Genomic DNA, 18,702 nt, shown 5'->3' with positions numbered 1-18,702 from the left:
TTAGCAGAAAAAGGACAATGTGAAGGAAAGTTGCTATAAGTGCAGTTTTTCATACATGAGTAAAATGGGTTTAGTGCACATTTTAATTAGCAAGGCTCGTTATAAAGGTCTGCCATTGCTACAGAGTTGTTAACATGGGAATTGGTAGCATCATCATGTCCTGGTTTCTTCACATCCCAATTGTTTGCTTTTCTGCACAGCACACTTTGCTCACTTCTGAGTTAGTGCCCACTCTGTCAGGTAGCTGAATAGAAATGTTCATTGCCAGTGATGTACAAGAGGCTTCCTGGGCTAGTCTCGTGGTCTTTCCTGTCCATATAGTGAGCTTAGTTTTGGTAGAGGTTTACCTTGAGTATGTAGCCATCTGCACTTTCAAAATTAAAACTTACAAGCATATTTCCAGTCATTTTGGAAAGTTATTGTTGCTGCTTGTTTTCCAGGGAATTGAAGTATAACATTTTGAAGAGCTCTAAGGCTGCTCACCTGGGCTCTTTCTTGTGGTGTAATGGAGTGTGTTAACAGGTCCAAAAGAGGTGTGAGTTGGGGAAATTCCCACCCAAGGCAGGCCAAAGTGTAGAAATCAGTCAAACTGTATTTTCAGAGAAACCAAATTACGGGGAAGTTTTTTTCCTCTCCTATTATGTTCCCTTGAAATTAGGGGCTATGGTGTAAACTATTTGTAGTGTTATAACTATCCCAGCCTACTTGTCTTCAGTGTTTCTCTTGTTTCTATGGCTTGTGCTGTTGCAAACCTCTCAAACTGAGTTAAGCCCTGGAAAAGTAAACTGTGCAGAGGAATCCTAAATTTGGGATGGATCTACTAAGATTTTCACTGTCTCTAATTTCTGTGATCATGTCAATTTTTTTTTTTTGCTTGGTTGGGGGTGGGTTCAAAGAGATGCATGCACATGTTCCAGTTTAAATTTGGAGTTATTGGATTTGGTTTTGCTATGCATACAGTTCTGTGATGCAGGGTAGCTCTGTCTATACTTGTGGCTGTCTATTCAAAGCTGACTTTGCTTATTGCTGTGACTTAGGTTTGTGGAAAAGGTTATTTCACACCAAGCTGGTGTGACTGAGATCGATGCCCACATTTAGGAGCCTGTCTTGTCTTCCCAACATCTCACTGATCCTTTGTCTGAAAAAAAATCACAATTATGTGGTATGGCAGTAGCATGTCTGTACATGTGTTATAGCTTCATTATAAGCAGTATAGTCAGTACAATTGATTCACCTTACCCTTGAGTAGGCATCTTGCAGCTGGTCAGGTTAACTGTTTTTTGACTTCATTGGCTGACAGATGAGATCTCCATTGACTTACACACCTTAATTGAGGTGTCTACCTGTAGGTGTCAATCTTTAAATACTGTCTTGTATTCCTGATGGTAGTGCAAGTACAGGGTCTTGTCTTTCCAAATATGCTCTGGATATATCCTGATGAGCTTGCTAGTTATGTCTGCTTTTTCAAATTTGTTGCTCTTAAAGTATTTAAACTATAGAAGGTGATAAACTCAGCTTGGCTTGTGCAGAGGTGGTGAAGAAGGTGCTTTCTTTACATCTCTGACACTTTTGATTTCCTTTGTATAATGAAAAATATACAAATATCCTTTCAGGATGAACAGGGAAGTAAAAGACTATATGCCACAAATTCAGCTGTAGATGTTCGTACTGCAGTGGGAAGCAGGTTTCTTTTACTGAAGTGAGTGTGGGGCACCACACACAAAAGCCTTCTTCTTACTGCTTTCCATATGTCTGGGGTTTGGACTCCTCAAGCTTTTTCTAAAGACTTCATTTTATGTAATGCAATTTTTTCTTTTTTAGTAATGTAATACTTTGTAACAGTTCACATCCCCAGTATAGCCTTGCTATTTCATTTATTTCAAACTACAGTGCTGTTGATAGTATTGTTGTAGTACCTATTACACAGTGTCTAATCAGACTGCACGAGAGTCCTGCAGTCAAGCATCTCCCTTTGAAAACGGTCCTGCTGCAATGCCACCATGTACAGAGCTTACTGCAGTTTCTGGTACAGTAGCTCTGCGTGCAGGTCTCTGCGCCCAGCCCCACTCTGTGCTGCTTGTCCCACTCTGCCTCAACTCCCAACCTTATTCTGAAAGGTTGGGGCAATATTGTCTCTTCTCACCATGTTTGGTAGTCCTTTTCCATCTCCCAGAAGAAAGTAGGGTCATCAGTTGGTGTCTGAATCCTGGTTTGTGAGGTTTAGGGTTTTTTTCCTGGGATGGTGGACCCTTAGTAAGAAAGGAGAAGACATACCTAGTCTCCCTGTTTACCTTGTAGTTAACTTCCTTTGTGACTGAAAGTCCTAGCCCTCAAGTATGTTTAGGGTGATTGTGGACAGAGATTAATATGGAGAGCAGAAAAGAGTCCCATCTTCCCAAAATCCCACCAACCCTTTGTCTGGAGGGAACAAAGAAGTTGTGGTATGACAGTAACGTGCTATCTTTTTACTGCTGTCTTTAAGTTTACTTCTTGTCTTTAAATTACAAGGGCATTAAGGATAAAGCTGTTCAGTTACAAGGTGTTGGGATTGGAGTTTCAGACACTAAATGGTTTTCTTTGTCAATTGTAAATTTAAGATGTGGATTAAAATCTGCTTTAAAATAGGAGTCTCGCTCCTCCATGGGCTTTAGCATTTATTCTAGAGAACTTGGGTGTGCCTGGCTTTGGTTCTAAGCATAAATCAGATTGATGCTTCTTGAGGTAAAAATTATCTGCATCCTTAATTAAGACCAGGAGAGTACCTGTGATACTTGGGAAACTGCATGTTGAATGCACGTTTAGATTTTTTACTTTATTTTTCAACTGTATCCGCTAATAACCTGTTTTCTTTTGCAGAACCCTGTGATAATATGAGAGAGATTCTGCAAAATGTGGCCAAACTACAAGGTGTTTCAAATATGAGAAAACTAGGTCACTTGAATAATTTTACTAAGGTAAGAGTTCAGATGGTATCATAGAACAAGTCATTGCCCAGACAAAATATTTTGCTTGTACTTTATCAGACTTTGGCTGAGAGATTCATGAAATGGCTTAGTATCATGGACCTGTACTTGAAATCTATGTACTGTGGGAGAGGAAAGGAGCAGATAAGGACAAGCAAATACATGAATGCAGGGTTATGCTGAAGTTTGTCTGAATGTCCTACTGGCTGAATTTTTGTATTGTTTTAGTGTTTAGAAGCCTGAAATACCTCCCAATTAATGGGTTAAGTTGCACAAAGAGAGCTAAAGATTGGTTAGTGCTCCACTGAATTGAATCAAAAATGTGAAATGCCAGACACTCTGGGTGTAAGCTGTCAAAAGTATGGTGAGGGCAAGTACTATATCAACGAGCATCATATGCGGTGGTTTGGACACTAACAGAACAGCAACCATCAACTTTCACTGCAGTTTTCATAGTGAAAAAGATTTAAAGGGGTGATTTCTAGAAATGGTCTGTATTGCTGATTTTTGAGGTGCTTTTTATCAAATATCCAAACCATGCGAATGTGACAGGTACTTGCCTGAAAGTATGGTATGTTGGAAGCTGTCATTGTGAGCTGACAGGAGGCAAGAATTAAAAACTTATGTCAGGATGAGAGTGTAGGCTGAAGAAAGAGGCCAGCAAAGGCCTTCAGAAGGAGAACAAGTGCCCTTTTTTGGGGTAGATGAGGAACCTGTGGAGAGGAGCAGAGAGGACTGATGGAAGGTGGGCAGGAAGTTAGGAAACGGTTGTTGTAGCATACTGAATGGTTGTGGTTCGACCAGTGTTCCATTTGTGAAAGCAAGGGAAAAGTGCACTGCAGTCAGTGAGCTAGGAGAGATGGAGCTTCGGTGTGAGTGTTACCCAAATGGATGGGCTGATACTGAGGAGCTGGTAAGTTGTATACTTTCTGATAGAGTACCACAGAGAGGGCAACATGCCTGAAGATAAAACCCAAGTTTTGGTGACAGAGGATGGATCCTGCAATCAGCAGCAGCCAATAAACAAGGTAGTAGTGGAGGATTTTGTGGGTAAAGTAAGGTTTAAATTATTGTTGTTGTAGATGAGCTGGTAACAGGTCATTGAGTGAGATAAGTCTCAAAACTGTTAAAGCCTCCTGGTTATCTCAAGTGAAAGAACAAATGCTCAAGGGCAGGTTTGGGGGGGCAGTTTATATGAGAAAGACAAACATGCATGCTAATCTTTGAATTAGGTGTGCTCCTTGGGTGTTAAAAGCACTTCCTTGCAAGATTGAACAGCACTTCAGTAGTAGTGTATGGGACTTGGTTAGCGGGGGGGGGGGGGGGGGGGGGGGGGGGGGGGGTGAGTACTGAGAACAAAATCACAATAGCAAATACACTGGTCTTCTAGCACATTAATAATAAATCTGTAAGTGCCCCATTTTCTGAGTTGGTTCAGAGCACATGTAGGTGCATAGCATTCACTGAGGAAATGAACTTACTTATACTGAAATCTTTCATTTGGGTCATTGTCTTGTGTTTGTTAGACATCCACCATTGGCAAAATGCTACTGTTTTTACTGAGATTCCAGACTGTGTTCCAAGAAAGCCATTATTCTGCTAGAAAAGGCCGATACATAGATATGTTTCCTTTTTGTGCTAATCTGGAAACTTTCAAATGTGAGTGCTTCCAAATTCTCTAGTTGCCTTAAAATTAAAAGATCTGGATTAGGTTTGCAGATGCATGATTCCTAGTGAAAAGTCAATATTTGAAACTATGGATCTTAAAACAGTGTTGATTTTACTACTGAAATCAGATGTTAAACAGCTCTAAATGTGGTAAACTAGTAAATATGCACACTGTAATTAAAGGATGAACCCACAATTCTTTTTAAAAGATAGCTTTGAAAAATTTGAATAATTCCATAATTGAATATTTGAAGAATTTGTCCTTTATACTTAAACTGGTGTTAAAAATGGAAAATACTTACAAAAACACAAGGAAGGTTTTTCTAAACTGGACTTAAAACTGGCAAGAAATGATTAATTTGTGGAAAGCAACTTCGTAAAATTAAATATGACTTTTAAAGACGGAGACAGTAGTTCATAACCTGGTTTTGATCCTGAATTAGAGTGACCCTTTATAAGGGAATCATCCTACTCTATTTAATATTTAGCACTTGTTCTTATATTCATCTCCCTGGACTACCTGCTTTATAAATGTGTAACTTGTACATTTGGTTTTGAAAAGTCTTCCTATTTTTGTTTAAACTGTAAATGCAGCTATGAAAATAGAATAAAAGTTGCAAATTGTATTGTATTGTCTGCCTTGTGGTTGGAACAATTCTGCATTTTTCATTCCAGTGAAAAGAGTGAAAGCCTGGAGCTTGGGGGAGATGGTTTTATTTCCTTTTTGCACTCTGGTCTTCCACCATGAATTGATACAGTCCGAGTTCCCCTTTTGTGAGATAGGAGTGTGGGCAAGATAGATACGCTAAGAGCTGAGGTTGTTTGTATCCTGTCTTGAAATTATATTGAAGACGAACTTGATTTGTTTGTAAATTCTTGCATTTTATGGTCCATTTTTGAAAGACAACTGGTTATCTAGGATATTTGTCCTATGGACAGGGAAAGGACCTGTGAATTTTTTTTATAGCATATTTCTCATAAAATAATTCAGCAGAAAAATCTATAAAATTTAACTCTCCTGCTAGGAATATTACTATACTTAAAAGAAAATGTCAGTACCAATCTAAGAAGTTGCTCCCCACTGCCCCAGATTTTTCCTTCAAAGATGGGGCAAATCTCGCATTTGGAAGAAATGCTGTTCTTTTTTGGTCAGGGGAAGCAAAACGTTTGTATTCATGTGGAAATAAGTAATGTAAGTTAAGGTGGACTTTCCTGACAGAGATCATGGTAGACATTAAGCTTTATATAAGTTTCAAGGTATCTGAGGTATATTAGGTTCAGGTTTCTTTCCTTGAATGAGGACTAGATTTTTAAGGTGGGCTTTGTTCCCCCTACCCCACTTCATTTAATGAGAAGGAGAGTAATCACCCTTCTAAAATTACTGAACTAGACTCCAGGATTTTATGCACAAGTTGAATATTTCAAATAAAATTTATTAAAATAATGGCAGTCAGCAGTCAACAGGATTTGTTACTTTATCTGCAGGAGTGATACCATAAGGCAGATATTTCGTATGAAGCTTGACTCCCTTTTCACTTGTTTTTGCCTTCAAGAGAAGTGTTAACTAGTGATGTTCAAGTGCCCACAGCATCCATACTTAGTCTGCAAAGTATGCTGTATAGATGATATTTTACAAAAACTTGCATTTAATTCATCAAATTTTAGCTAGTACTTCTGAGTAAAAACCTTTGTGTTCTTGGCTCTTTGGCTGCAGAATATGAGTTGTTCTTGCCCAACAGGTGCTGTAAGTCTTCTCCTCCAAGAAATTAGCATCCCCAGCCTGGTGATACTCAGGCTGTGGAAAGGTATGTTTAGTTCTGAACTGCAGTAGTGGCAGACTTGGAAATTTTTCTCCTCATCTGCTGCTCATCACCTAATAAATGAAGCTGCAGTTCTGTGGGCAAGAATGTTTATGAAGTACTGCCTAAACTGTATCAGACAAATATTCTTGTTCCTTTCAAACCACCTATATCGCTATTTAAGCTAACCTGAATTTTGACCTGAAAACTGAGGATTTGACCTCTGATAAATGGTCAGCGACACTTTAAGTCACCACAGCAGTTCACAAGCTCGGTATGTGCCTTTGGCTTCAGTAAACTGAGTAGGATTACTCATCTTTCATTTATATGGCCAGCTATATAAGGCAAGCATCTTGAAGTTTCCCAACTTCTGCTGATTAATACCAGAACATGATGGTTACTTCTTTGGGGTTTTCCCCACCCCCATGAGAAGTAGTAAGTGATAAATTACTGAAAACCAGAAGGAACTGTACAATTGCATTTACCTAGTGGAAAATATCTTTTGGATTTGCAATATTTATTTAGAATCCTTTATTACAGGTTTATCCCAGTGTTAGCTTCTGAGGGATCCTTTATAACTTTTTAAATCTAAAAGTGTATTTAAATAATGAATGGAAAAAAGATCCACAGATGTTGTTAATAGGGATTTCTATTTTTTGTTCAAAAAGAAAGGTGCTTCTTTAAGGAGAAAATGAAAGTGAACTAATCTTAGCTTAAACTTAGCGGTTTAATAGCATCAGTGTTATGGAAAACTGCATTTTCAATCTGCTCAAAACTAATTCTGTCATTATTTAATGAGGCTCTACTTTAGTCTGCTTTACATATCTGTTAGCTTTTGACCATGCTGCTGAGTTTCACTGGGATATGGATTGAGTTTGGGACTATAGAGGCTTTCATGGATTCTGTCTCTGTCTGATTCATAGCCTGTCATTTTAAGAGTCTCAACTGTCCTTTGCAAAACCCCAGTATCCTAGAATTTTAATGTAGTATTGACTGACTGTAACATTCATCCAAGTAGCTCAACTACTATGGCCAAAACTTGAAATCTCATGATGAAGTATGTAGCAGAGAGGAACAGAACATCTGCTTAGGGGCATTCAACTATAGAACAAATCTGGAGAGCTCATGGGTCTAAATCCAGAGTCTGCAATTTCGGTAGGGGCTTCTCTTAAGACTAGGATCTACTAAGTAGTCTCCTCATAAATATTACCAGTGATGGTTCAAGCTGTATTTCCAAAATTACTGTATCATAATTACATTTTGGATGCATAGAATAATGTCATACTTTTACCTAGTAATTGCTGTAGCTATCCTGTTAAAAATAAATTTGAATGGTCTCAGTGTGCACTCAACTTCTGTATGCAGTTGACCTCCTGTGGTTTTGTTGTTTTGAGCTACTGTTTCCAAGACATGTTGATGTGTTACTTGTATTGCTATGACTCATCCAAGTAGTATGAAAAACTCATAGCTGACAGTAAACATGAAAAAAACCTGGTTTGTAAGTTAGTCACTGTCTGGCCTAGCGTAAGTACCATTTTGTCCTAATATTATATCATACCCTCAAAGAGTCTGTGCTATTCCCATTCATTGCCTATTATATAAAAAAATTTGAATTTTAGAGGTGACTTATTGGCAATTTTAACAAGTGAAGTATACTCTGTATGTATATGTATAGACATACATAAAATTATTGTGTATATATAAAGTATATACATTTTTATATTATATCTATCTATATATAGGAAAAATATAAAGTATATTTGCATAATTCCAGGCGTTTACATGATATGATAATCCATTGCCATTTTAGTGAAACATAGCAATGTATAGCCAAAAGCAGATTTTAGTATTCTGGTACTGCCTGCTTACAAACTTGTACTACAATGATATGCATGTTAATTGCTAAATGTTACAATCAAACATATGACAGTTACTTGGCTTTGTCAGGAATTCAGCTATCTACAAAAATCACTGCATTTGGGCCAGAATCATTGACCTGCTTAATGTTGTTTGAAGGTGAAGTGAGAAGAAGGTGGCAAAGTTTTCCCTATAATATATATGAGACCAGACATTTATAACTGAGCAAATACTCAGAGCATTGAGAGCAGCTGAACAGTGTCTTCTTTATACCAGCTTCCATGACTTTTCCCTGCCTGCCCCCCACCCCCCAACATATATCAATCCAGCCTTACTTTTGCCAGGGCTTTTTTTGCTAGACTAAATAAACTCAATGGCTAGGCCTTCATGGGTGTATTTTCTAGCTACCTTGTACAGTATTTTAGTGTTTCCAAAGGTAAAAATTCCTTTTTTTTTTTTACGCTATGATGTCACATTAACTCATTTAGCTTATAGTTTGATGTAAATTAGAGATCTTGCTTTCTTTTTGAAACTTGCTTTTGTATTTAACATTCTGAATATTTTCTGGATATCTTGTATTTCTCAGCTGGACTCCTTTCAGTTTTTATGTGTCTATTAATGTGTGCTACCGTGAAGGATATGATATTCCTTTTATTTAATTGAATTTTCTCACTGAGTTTAGGCACTCCTTTCAAATCACTGAAACATTTTGAATTCTGATCTTGCTGTCCATCTTTTAAATTCTTTTTTAGCTAGAAATCCTGTAAGCACACTACTGTGCATACATTGCAAAGAGAGCTAATACACAAGTAATGATGGCCCATTGGAGTGAGAGTAAACTAACAGCTAAAGTAGCTAATCTTGTATTTACATTTTTAGCCAATTTTATCAGTACATTCTCTGTGAGAAATAGTTTACGTGTATGCACAGACATCAAACACTTTAATAATTATTGGCACATTTAGAAATGTGTATCGACACAATGGTTAAACTTGATGAAAGTTACAGCTATTGCCAGGTTACATGACTATGAGTTTCAAGATACAGTCAAGTTTCTTTCTACATTAGTGAGAGTGGCAGCATGTATATAGAGGAAAACAGTTGGTATTGAGGAGCTAATAACCAGACTATATGTATTTGGTAAGAGTAGTTACTGACAACTAGACTAGAGTTGGTCCAGTGAACTGAATGTTCTTTAGCAGTTGCAGCAAGTTAGGTGGGTTCCTGGAACACGTCATCTGCTTTAGTTTCATCTCAGGACCACTCAAGAGGCAAAGCAATGGTAAGTGCAATGATAGAAGACTTGCTTCAGAAATGCGCTAATGCATACAATAGCAGCTTTCTCAGAAATGTTTTTTCCTACATAAGAATTATAATTCTGGGGGTTTTTTAAAGTAGGAAAAAAGACTGTTGAGGATAATCTGCTATGTTTAAATTAGGATTTCTCATTTGTGTCTGGGGTGGAATGATGGGAAAAGGTTTAGATGTATAAACGATTAGCCTAAACAACTATTAATGTACTTGTCTGAAACTGAACAATGAACTGTTTTTACTCACTATCTTCTCACACTGTTTTGCTTACACTCTGCCAGCCAATTTTTACAGTTCATAAGATGTCAATAGAAATGCTAAAGCAGCAGTGGTGGCCTTGGGCAGTCCAACAACATGGCATAAAAATAGATTGATGTTAGGAAGTGACATACTGTCATAACCAGTTAATGCACTGATTGTCTGGTTTTATTATGACTTAAATTTGAAAGGTGGGGGAAAACAGGTTATATAATAATTTTCCTTATGCTTTATAATCATCTTTGGTTATAGCCACTGTTAAGAAAAATGCAAAACTCAAAATATTGCAATTAACTTGGGTTATTTGAGCCCAAATGTGGAGCTGATCCAGGCCAATATAATAATCTCTTTCATTAACAACTTCAGATTTCAGCATTATCACTATGCATTTTTCTCACAATATGAAAAATAATTTCTCAAAATGTAATGTGTTCCTTGGAAGAATTTGTACTTGTTGAGCATAAACGTAAGTATTGTTTGAATTTAAACCATCCTGCTAATAAAATGGGTTTACTTAAAAGAAGAGTTTCTGTGCAATATGCTGCTTTTTCAGGTGGAGGTGAACAGTAGAACAGGAGCATGGAACTTGTCAAATATTTCAACTTACAGTAGCCTTAACTTCATTTATTATAAATTTCTTATTGTTAGCAATAAATATGTATAAAGAACATAGCATGGGGTATTCACTAATTAGCACAAACACTTCCTGAATTCCTCACTGACAAACTGTTAATACCATGCTGGCTCAGAACTCAACACATGCATGTTTCGAAAAGAGAGGACAAAATACAAAGCTATTGCAATTAGTGTTAGTCACTTGAGTTTTCAGAAGTGCTTGGAAAAGTGCTTTGGGATTTGGATGTGGTAATGGAAGTATTTTATAATTTTAACTAGGGGTAGTAAATGAGATTACTAGCAATTTCTTTGCTGCTATAGCAAAGGAGAACAGCATCAGCTTTTCTTAGAGAAGAGACTGTTTTCCTTTCCTCAAGAGGCTAAAACGTTGCAACGCACTAGATTGCTCCTTTGCGATTGCTTTTGGATGTAAAAACTGCACTTGTAAATCTTCAGTCTTGTGTTTAAAATGGATAGATATGGTTGAAATGTTCAGAATTTACAATAGTTTATAGGTGTCTTCTTGTGTGCATAAATTCAACCTTTGCACTGATTTTTGAGGTACAAGTTCTATGGAATCGATGGCAGGCCAGACATTTATGGGACACTTACCATTGGCAATGCCTGATGATGTTTTTCTATGCCTGTGTTGCTGTGGCAAAACATGACAGTGGACCATCAGTGTCAATCTTTGATTCAAAACTCTCACCAAAGCTGTCTTTTTGAATGCAGATGTACTTTGACTTCAGTCTTTTTCATCTCTGTTCAGGTTACCAATTGCCCAGCTAGCAATCTGGACTTGAAAAACTGACCAGTAGGTAGCTTACACAATTGTACAAGCTTTTCTCTGGTATGAGAGGCCGCAGATCTGGCATATATAGAAACAGAATACTGACAGCAGAAATTCTCAGGGAAGTCTGAAGTTGGTATGCTTCCCCTTGCCATGAATTAAATTCCTCAGGTTTCTTTGAAAGCATTGCCAGAAATCTGCAGTTTTACATAGTAATTTTTAAAGACTTATAAGTAATAGATGTTTTCTTTTATTTTCAGCTTCTTTGTAATACTGGTCATGCTGAAGAAAAGCTAGGTTTTACATATGACAGCATCATAATATGGTAAGTAGTAAGGAGCACTAGAGCAATACTAGGGTACTTTAATTGTTCTAAGTGCAATTAAATAAAGTTTATTTGTACTTTCGAGCTAATATGTTGTATTTCTAATGTGTTTGAAATTTCATAATGCAAACATACACCTTACAAATATTTTAATGAGTAAAATTAGAAATACTTTATTTGCTTTTGGGCAAAGAAAGGGAAAAAACCTCCAAATTGAAAGGTGTGGATTTCTTTATTATATTCCTCAGATGTAAAAAAACCCCTCTAAATATGTCAGTACTTGCAGAAAGCACTTTTAGTAAAAATGTGCACCTACAGAACTTAGAGCATAGTCTTGATGTAGAATCAGGATTTAAAGACAAACATTTTCTGTTAATTTGGTGTGTGTATATGTCTTCGTAGCATTGCTTTCCCTGCTACTAAAATGACCTGTGTATGTACTTTCAAGTAGAATTTTCCTGTGTTTTGTTGCCATTTCTGACAGTCAAAAGTAACTACATGCTATTTTCCAGAACTTCTGTGTTTTTACACAGACATTGGTAAATTTGTCCTGGGGCTCAGCATTGGTGACAGAAACAGCTAAGATCTAGTATTTAGTATGATTTTTTTTGTTCTTTCAATTTAGTTATCTGACTTAGGAAAGCAAGCTTAGAAAAACTAGTCACTCTTTAATTAAAATGTTGGGAAAACTTATGTAATTTCTTGTGGAAATATTTTAAGTTGTTTTCTTGACTAGAACTGATTTTCCTTGCTAGAACTAAAAACATTTTAAAAGTCAGTATATTTTTGTGAATGCATATTTTGCTGTAAGTTTTAATAGGTTATCTTCTGATCTTATTTATGTAATCCATTATAGTGATTTATGATAGCACTAAACATCACTTAAGAGTATAACTTCAAAATTCAGTGTTCTTCACCAAATATTTTTAAATGCAAGTCTTGAAGGGTTGTGCAAATACTAGTGTTTGTTTTTTAGGAAGAAGTTTGCAGAAAGATCTGCTAATCTAAACTCAATTATGGATATTGATAAGGAAGGGATAAAAATGTTGTTCTCAGCAGACACATGAAGAAAAATAGCCCCCTACTTAGAAAAATGCCAAAAATGGCTTCTCAAAAAAATAAGACCTACAGCAGGAAAATGGTTTTGGTTGGTGTCATTACTTTGGTCAGTCCAGTGGTTCCTCTGTGTGTGTACATGAGAAGCAAATTTTTTATGTATATATGTAGGTTATTCTGCTATACAGATAATTTTCAAACTCAAATACATTTTAACAACCATAATCATGCTGATTGGTGGTTCTTCAGAATTATTTATAGGGTGGATAGTTTTTGTGAAATACAAGCTTTTTCAGGTAAACTTAATTTTGCTCTACGGAGTTAAAGCCATTCTGCAGTAGTACTCTGCAGATTATTTTGCTATACAGCATACAGCCATTCTGAGTAACTTGCAAATACTGAACTCTTTAATTTCAGAAACGACCTTCAGGTGTAGGCTTTAGAAATAACATGCAAGTTCTGTATTTTGCTCTGCTGATGTTACCAACTTTATCTTAGAATCCCTTAGGGAAACATTTTTATTCTACAGAACAAACTTGTTTTTCTTTGAAAACATGAAAAGTTATTTGGATGCAAGAAATACTTTGTGAGTTTTCTGCATTTGTGAAGTATGAATGGCTAACCTTAAAGCATTAAACTATAAGGGAATCAATGGTTTCAAGAATAATTACAGACTTCCTATAAAGTTCTAGGCTTGGGGGTCAGTAACCTTGATAGAACATTTACCCAAACCAAAGACAGTTGCAGTCTGCAATAATTGTTATTATTTTCAAGTTGGACATCTGTTTTTCAGAACCTGTTCTCTTCTTAGAATTGTGTTAGTCCAGGTGCCTGAATAGAATTTCTTCCTGCCAGCAGATGGAGATGCTAGTGATTCACTCCCAGTATAGGTGGGTCTTCCTGATTCCCAGAGCAGCATACCACTGACAGATGAGAGGAAACCTTGAGCAATGAAGAAAATGGAGTGTTTGTAGGCCTCAAACTTTTGAGGTCTTTTAGTAATGTGCCAAGGGGCTTTGGCTGTAAAAGCAAAATTCAGAATATTCACAATTACCTGGCTGGATCAAACAGACAACCATGATTTGGACAAATCTCTTTCTGTAGTATGTGGATGAGATGCTTAGAAAAAGGTGTGAGAATGGCCCTGCAATAGGAATTCTTATCCATCCTTTCTTAGTTCTTCCAGATCTTGTATTAGTCTTAATGTTTATCAGCCTTAATGCTGTCTTAGGAAGTTATTTTCATTTCTGCAGTGACACTTGAAATACTGGGGCAAGTGGTATTGTGCTTACTTTTCCTCTTACATAATCATGATGCATCTGTGGCTGAAAGTGCCAAAAAGACACTTGGAGCGTTTGTATCAAAATAATTTTCTTGATCCGATGGCTATTTTAGAATCGTGCATTATGGGTTTATAACAGTTTGTCTTGATGTGCTTTATGTCATATCTAACAATCTTGAATTTTATTCATGTTGTTAACTATGTATACAGATAATTTTTAAGTTCCCTTGAAGTTTCTCATAACCCCATCCTATTCTTATTAATATAAACTACGTTGTCCTCTGTATCTCTGCCCCCCTGCCTCCTCCAAATCAAAAATTGTATACTAAGTACTGCCTACAAAAGGAGATTGTGAGCCTGGATAAAAAGCAGGACAGAAAATTGTCAGGATAAAAATCTTCCATTCACCTCTGCTCTTTGAATTCATCTTTTCAGATCTTGATTTGTGAGACTCCTTTTCATCACTCTATAATCTCTTTATAACCCTTAATACTATCTTCAGCAACATTTTACACCTTTTTATACACTATTGTAATAAGTCTTTTCAAGTCTTTCAAAAGATTAGTAGAATATGCTGGGTGCTTCACATGGCTAACCAGTTTTATTTTAAGGTGATTTTATTTTAAGATAATAAACAGTCCTCTGGATGCCCTTTAGAATCCTTTTTGTATAGACCTGTTCATCACCTTTTCTCCATCTTGGCCACTACTGTTTATAATACAGTGCTAGCAAATATATGCAGATAGTGCATGTTAATATTCTTTCCAAACACTTAAATGTGAATCTTGGTGGGTTGCTGACAATACTTACTGATAGATTTCCTCCAGTTCTTCCATCATTTTCACTTCTTAGTCTAACTTGTATTTTGTATAATAAAATTAGGATAGGAATTTTCATGCAGATCTCTAAAGCAGTGACTTTGACAGAAACAAACATTTTCTTCATACATACTTCTGTCAGTCTCTTATTTGCTTCATTCTTTCTTTTCCTCTTGGGTTTTCCAGTAGGTCAGGTTTAATTTTTCAAGTTTTTTCCTTGTGGTACAGCTGAGGAGTCAGAACAGGTAGACACATACAGATGCATGCACATAGGTTTTCCCACATATTTTGTTTCTGCCTGCTGAAGCATATCTTCATTGTCTTTATAAAGTCATGTTTCTCTCAAGTTTTTGCAGTTCAGTCATTGACTGGTGTTTGGGGGTTTTGGTTCATTTTTTTTTAATGGAGAGATTTTTGTTCAGTGTTGTACACTTCTGTGTTGTTACTTTCAATGGACCTTTACGGATTTTTATGGCCTTTATTTTAGGTCTATATCTTTCTAGCTAGCTGTATGTTTTCATTGTGTTCTTGCTATTTAAAGGTAGCGACACATCCCTTTTTGATACCTTCTGCTTTTGTATGTTGAATCTCACGATAGTGTTGTCCTTTGTAGTGGTTTCATTATTGCCAATTCTTAAATTAACTTCTGTCTACAGATTAAGAATATCTTCCTCTTATGAGTTGTAGAACAAGCTTTCAAAGCATTGATTGCTTTTGAGAAACTTTGTCTTTAGATTGTTTTGGTCTACTATTCAAAAGCGTTTTCCTTACAAATATAAAAGTAATGTACTTGATGAGGGGAAAAAAATCCAGATTCAGTATTTGGCTGTCCTAGTAAGAAATGTCACAGATAGCAACACTATTTGCATGAGTAATGGGTAACTTCTGCCCTAAAAAGAAACTCTACTGAAGTGTTTTAAACTGGCATATCCAAACCAATTTAAAGTCCACATAGAAAAATACCATTGAGTAGAACTGAGTCTTAAGTGCTCATCCCTCAGAATTCCATCTCTGCAAAGCTGCAAAACTAGAAATGAAGCATGATTCATCATCTAAAGAATACCTATTGTTTACTCAGCACAGTCGAAGAGTTTCTTGTCTGCTTTTCTTGAATGACTTTGGAAATAAATCCTCCTCTAGTACAGCTTTTTTTAGAGGAAGAATTTTTCTTAACTTCACAATGTTGAGAATCTGTTTCTTACTGGCTTCTAGCTCAGCTTAAAGTAAATAAATAAAGGCAATTAGTGGCACTCTTTATGTGAAGAATTGTATTTGATATTACAGCAAAGATGGTCTTCCTGAAGTAATTCCCTTTTTGGTGCTGAAAGTAATAATCAGTTCATCTTTATTTGCATATAGTATTTTAGCCTTTCTACTTTGTCTAGATATCACCTGGAATTAGGTTCCTGTTACAGTGACTTTTACACAGGCCAGTTAGTCTCCAGAAAGATTCAGAAGATTTTTGGCCTTGGAGTAGCTGGTTACCATGCATGGTAATCCTAGAATAAGAAAAGAAAAAAAAAAAAAAGCCATTTGTGTAGGCAGAAATTCAGTCTCACTGGCTGAAGTATTTACATTCTTGGATGTCCACTGAAAGAATCCTACTAAAACATGTCACTGGGAGGTTGGGGGTTTTTCCCCTGCTGTGTAGTCAAGGAAAAGGGGCAAATCTTTTGAGGGCCTTGAAAAGGACAGGGTGTCACTTAATACTTTGAAACTGCATCTCTGGAGGCCTTCAGTATCTCTTTTCTTTTTACTTAGTGAATTTAGGAAATTAAGTTGTGATGATAATTCTGTTAGGAAAGCTCACCTCAGTGCAAGCAAAATGCTTTCAAAATCTGTCTAAAGAGAAATATGTTTTGGTTATATGTTAAAATGAAATCTGTGCTGTGTGGGGCTGCTCAAGTTATGACTCTCATATTTTATGTGAACATAACATGGTGCAATAACATCTTTAGTGAGAGGTACATGCAATTCTTACGGTGCAAATTTGTCTCTAAGTGTCAAGATATTGTGTTGAGGACTCATGCTTACAGGTTGGCATTCTAGCAGAGGAAGCAATGCTCTCTACCTGTTAATTTTCTTGGACTAATATTGTGCTCAGCTGTTCTATCAAATAACAAGTTGTAGTATACAGGTCTTGGTCATGTATCATTTAATGGATGTACAAGCTGTTCTTTGTGGGGGGTGAATGGTTTGTGGCTTTTGCAGATTAATACATTGTCTACATCTACTGGCAGGGTAGAGGTTTGCCTTCTAGACTATAGAGGTGAATATCTCAGAAAACTAATGCGGACCATTTCTTTTTAAAAATCAGACTTTTTATTTTAAAGGAGTAGGTAGGTAGTAGCTGCATGTCAGATGGTGAAGTCAGATTTACCTGCTGCTAAATAATTGTCTCCCTTGTTTTCTTCATTATAGTCTGAGGTTAGCTTTACTAAATGAAGCAAAAGAGGTGCGAGCAGCAGGATTGCGAGCCCTCCGCTATCTTATTCGAGACTCCAGTATTCTCCAGAAGGTGCTAAAGTTGAAAGTGGATTACTTGATAGCCAGGTAATTTTACTCTTCCTTCTTGTTGTAAATTGTGCAATTGTAAATCACTTTTTTCATAGTTGAGACAGGCGAGAAAAGGCATTTTCATATCCTCTTACATTCTCCATACATAGTTTTATAAAAGCTGTTTTTCTTCAATATGAATAATGTCCTTTAAAAATAAAAGGATAATACATCACACCAGCTAATCCAAATAAAATGCTATCCTAATATATGATGTACTGTGAGTAATCTAAAAAAATTTGGTTTTCTGTCATAAATGCCATTACTCATAAATTAATCTGTGGTATTAATAGAAGGTTGAAACATCAGTAATTTTCATGTCTTAAGTTGTTTTATGGGAGTTGTTTTGATTATTTCTATTATCATAGTGCTTTGGAGCCTCTACGACAAAGTCAGGGCTAAAAAGTAGTTCATGCCCAAGAATTTGTAGTCTAAGTATAACCCATGACATGACAGAATAATACTAAAGGGCAAACTAAGAATGAGATAATAAGATCAGCATGATGAGTAGATGTAAATATTAACATTTCTAGTGCTTCCTCTGTTAAAATCTTGTTGGATTTAATATACTGATACAGATGTGCATGTTTCTGTTTATTTATGCACATAGTCAGTTTTAGTGTGCTGTTTAATTTTGTTGGAGCAAAAGGACTTTTCTGATCTGAGAACACACACAAAACATGTTGATGTGAAACATTACAAATACTTTGTTTAGTCTCATTTGAAATGGCAAATGCAGCTAGCTCAGAAAATATTTGTTGAAGCCCTTATGCCTTGATGTTGTATATTTGAGAACGCTCCAGTGATTTAATTATAATGAAGATAACTGAAAAAAATACAAACTGAAGCTAATTGACCATTCATAATGAGTGTGCTGAAAGGCAGAATTTTTAAACAATCGGTCATAATACTTGCTTCTGTTTTTTCAGTTGCATAAATATTAACATGAGATATTACCAGTTAAGGTGAAAGTTAGTGTTGTTATAAACAAAATGTGTTTTTTAACTTACTTTAGGTGCATTGACATACAGCAGAGTAATGAAGTAGAACGAACACAAGCACTTCGATTAGTCAGAAAGGTAAAATCTAGCTATATATGGTCTTATTAGCTATGCCAGTCAGTTGTGCTGACTCTTGGTTTTCTCCATCAGCAGTTTTTTCACACATTCTGTAATACCTTACCTTACTTTACCGTATGAGAAGAAATTATAGCTTATAATTCAAAAGAGAAGGAATGGCAGTGCTGAGACTTGTTTCAATTTTAGTCTCTTCAAACTGAGAATCTTGAGTGGGCTAGAAAAACACTGCTAATTTTCCTTTGATAGAGATCATACTGAACAAGATTTGGGGAAAAAATTATCAAATGATGAATCCAAGGGTATAAGAACCATATTATTAAGTTTC

The 18,702-nt window shown here is 36.2% G+C and overlaps 1 protein-coding gene across 1 annotated transcript in view; it reads left to right on the top strand.

Moving 5' to 3' along the window:
* Window positions 1-18,702, top strand: part of RICTOR (RPTOR independent companion of MTOR complex 2) — an 88,729-nt gene that overhangs the window by 15,617 nt on the left and 54,410 nt on the right. Inside the window, exons 3-6 of the mRNA XM_069776649.1 lie at window positions 2,857-2,954; window positions 11,522-11,586; window positions 17,164-17,295; window positions 18,314-18,377. Of these exons, the coding sequence (XP_069632750.1) occupies window positions 2,857-2,954; window positions 11,522-11,586; window positions 17,164-17,295; window positions 18,314-18,377 (359 nt within the window). The remainder of the gene's footprint in view (window positions 1-2,856; window positions 2,955-11,521; window positions 11,587-17,163; window positions 17,296-18,313; window positions 18,378-18,702) is intronic.

Source organism: Haliaeetus albicilla, chromosome Z (genome assembly GCF_947461875.1).
Source record: "Haliaeetus albicilla chromosome Z, bHalAlb1.1, whole genome shotgun sequence".
Classification (NCBI taxonomy): domain Eukaryota; kingdom Metazoa; phylum Chordata; class Aves; order Accipitriformes; family Accipitridae; genus Haliaeetus; species Haliaeetus albicilla.
Note: the sequence above shows the minus strand (reverse complement) of the source record. Positions and strands in the feature narration are given on the sequence as shown.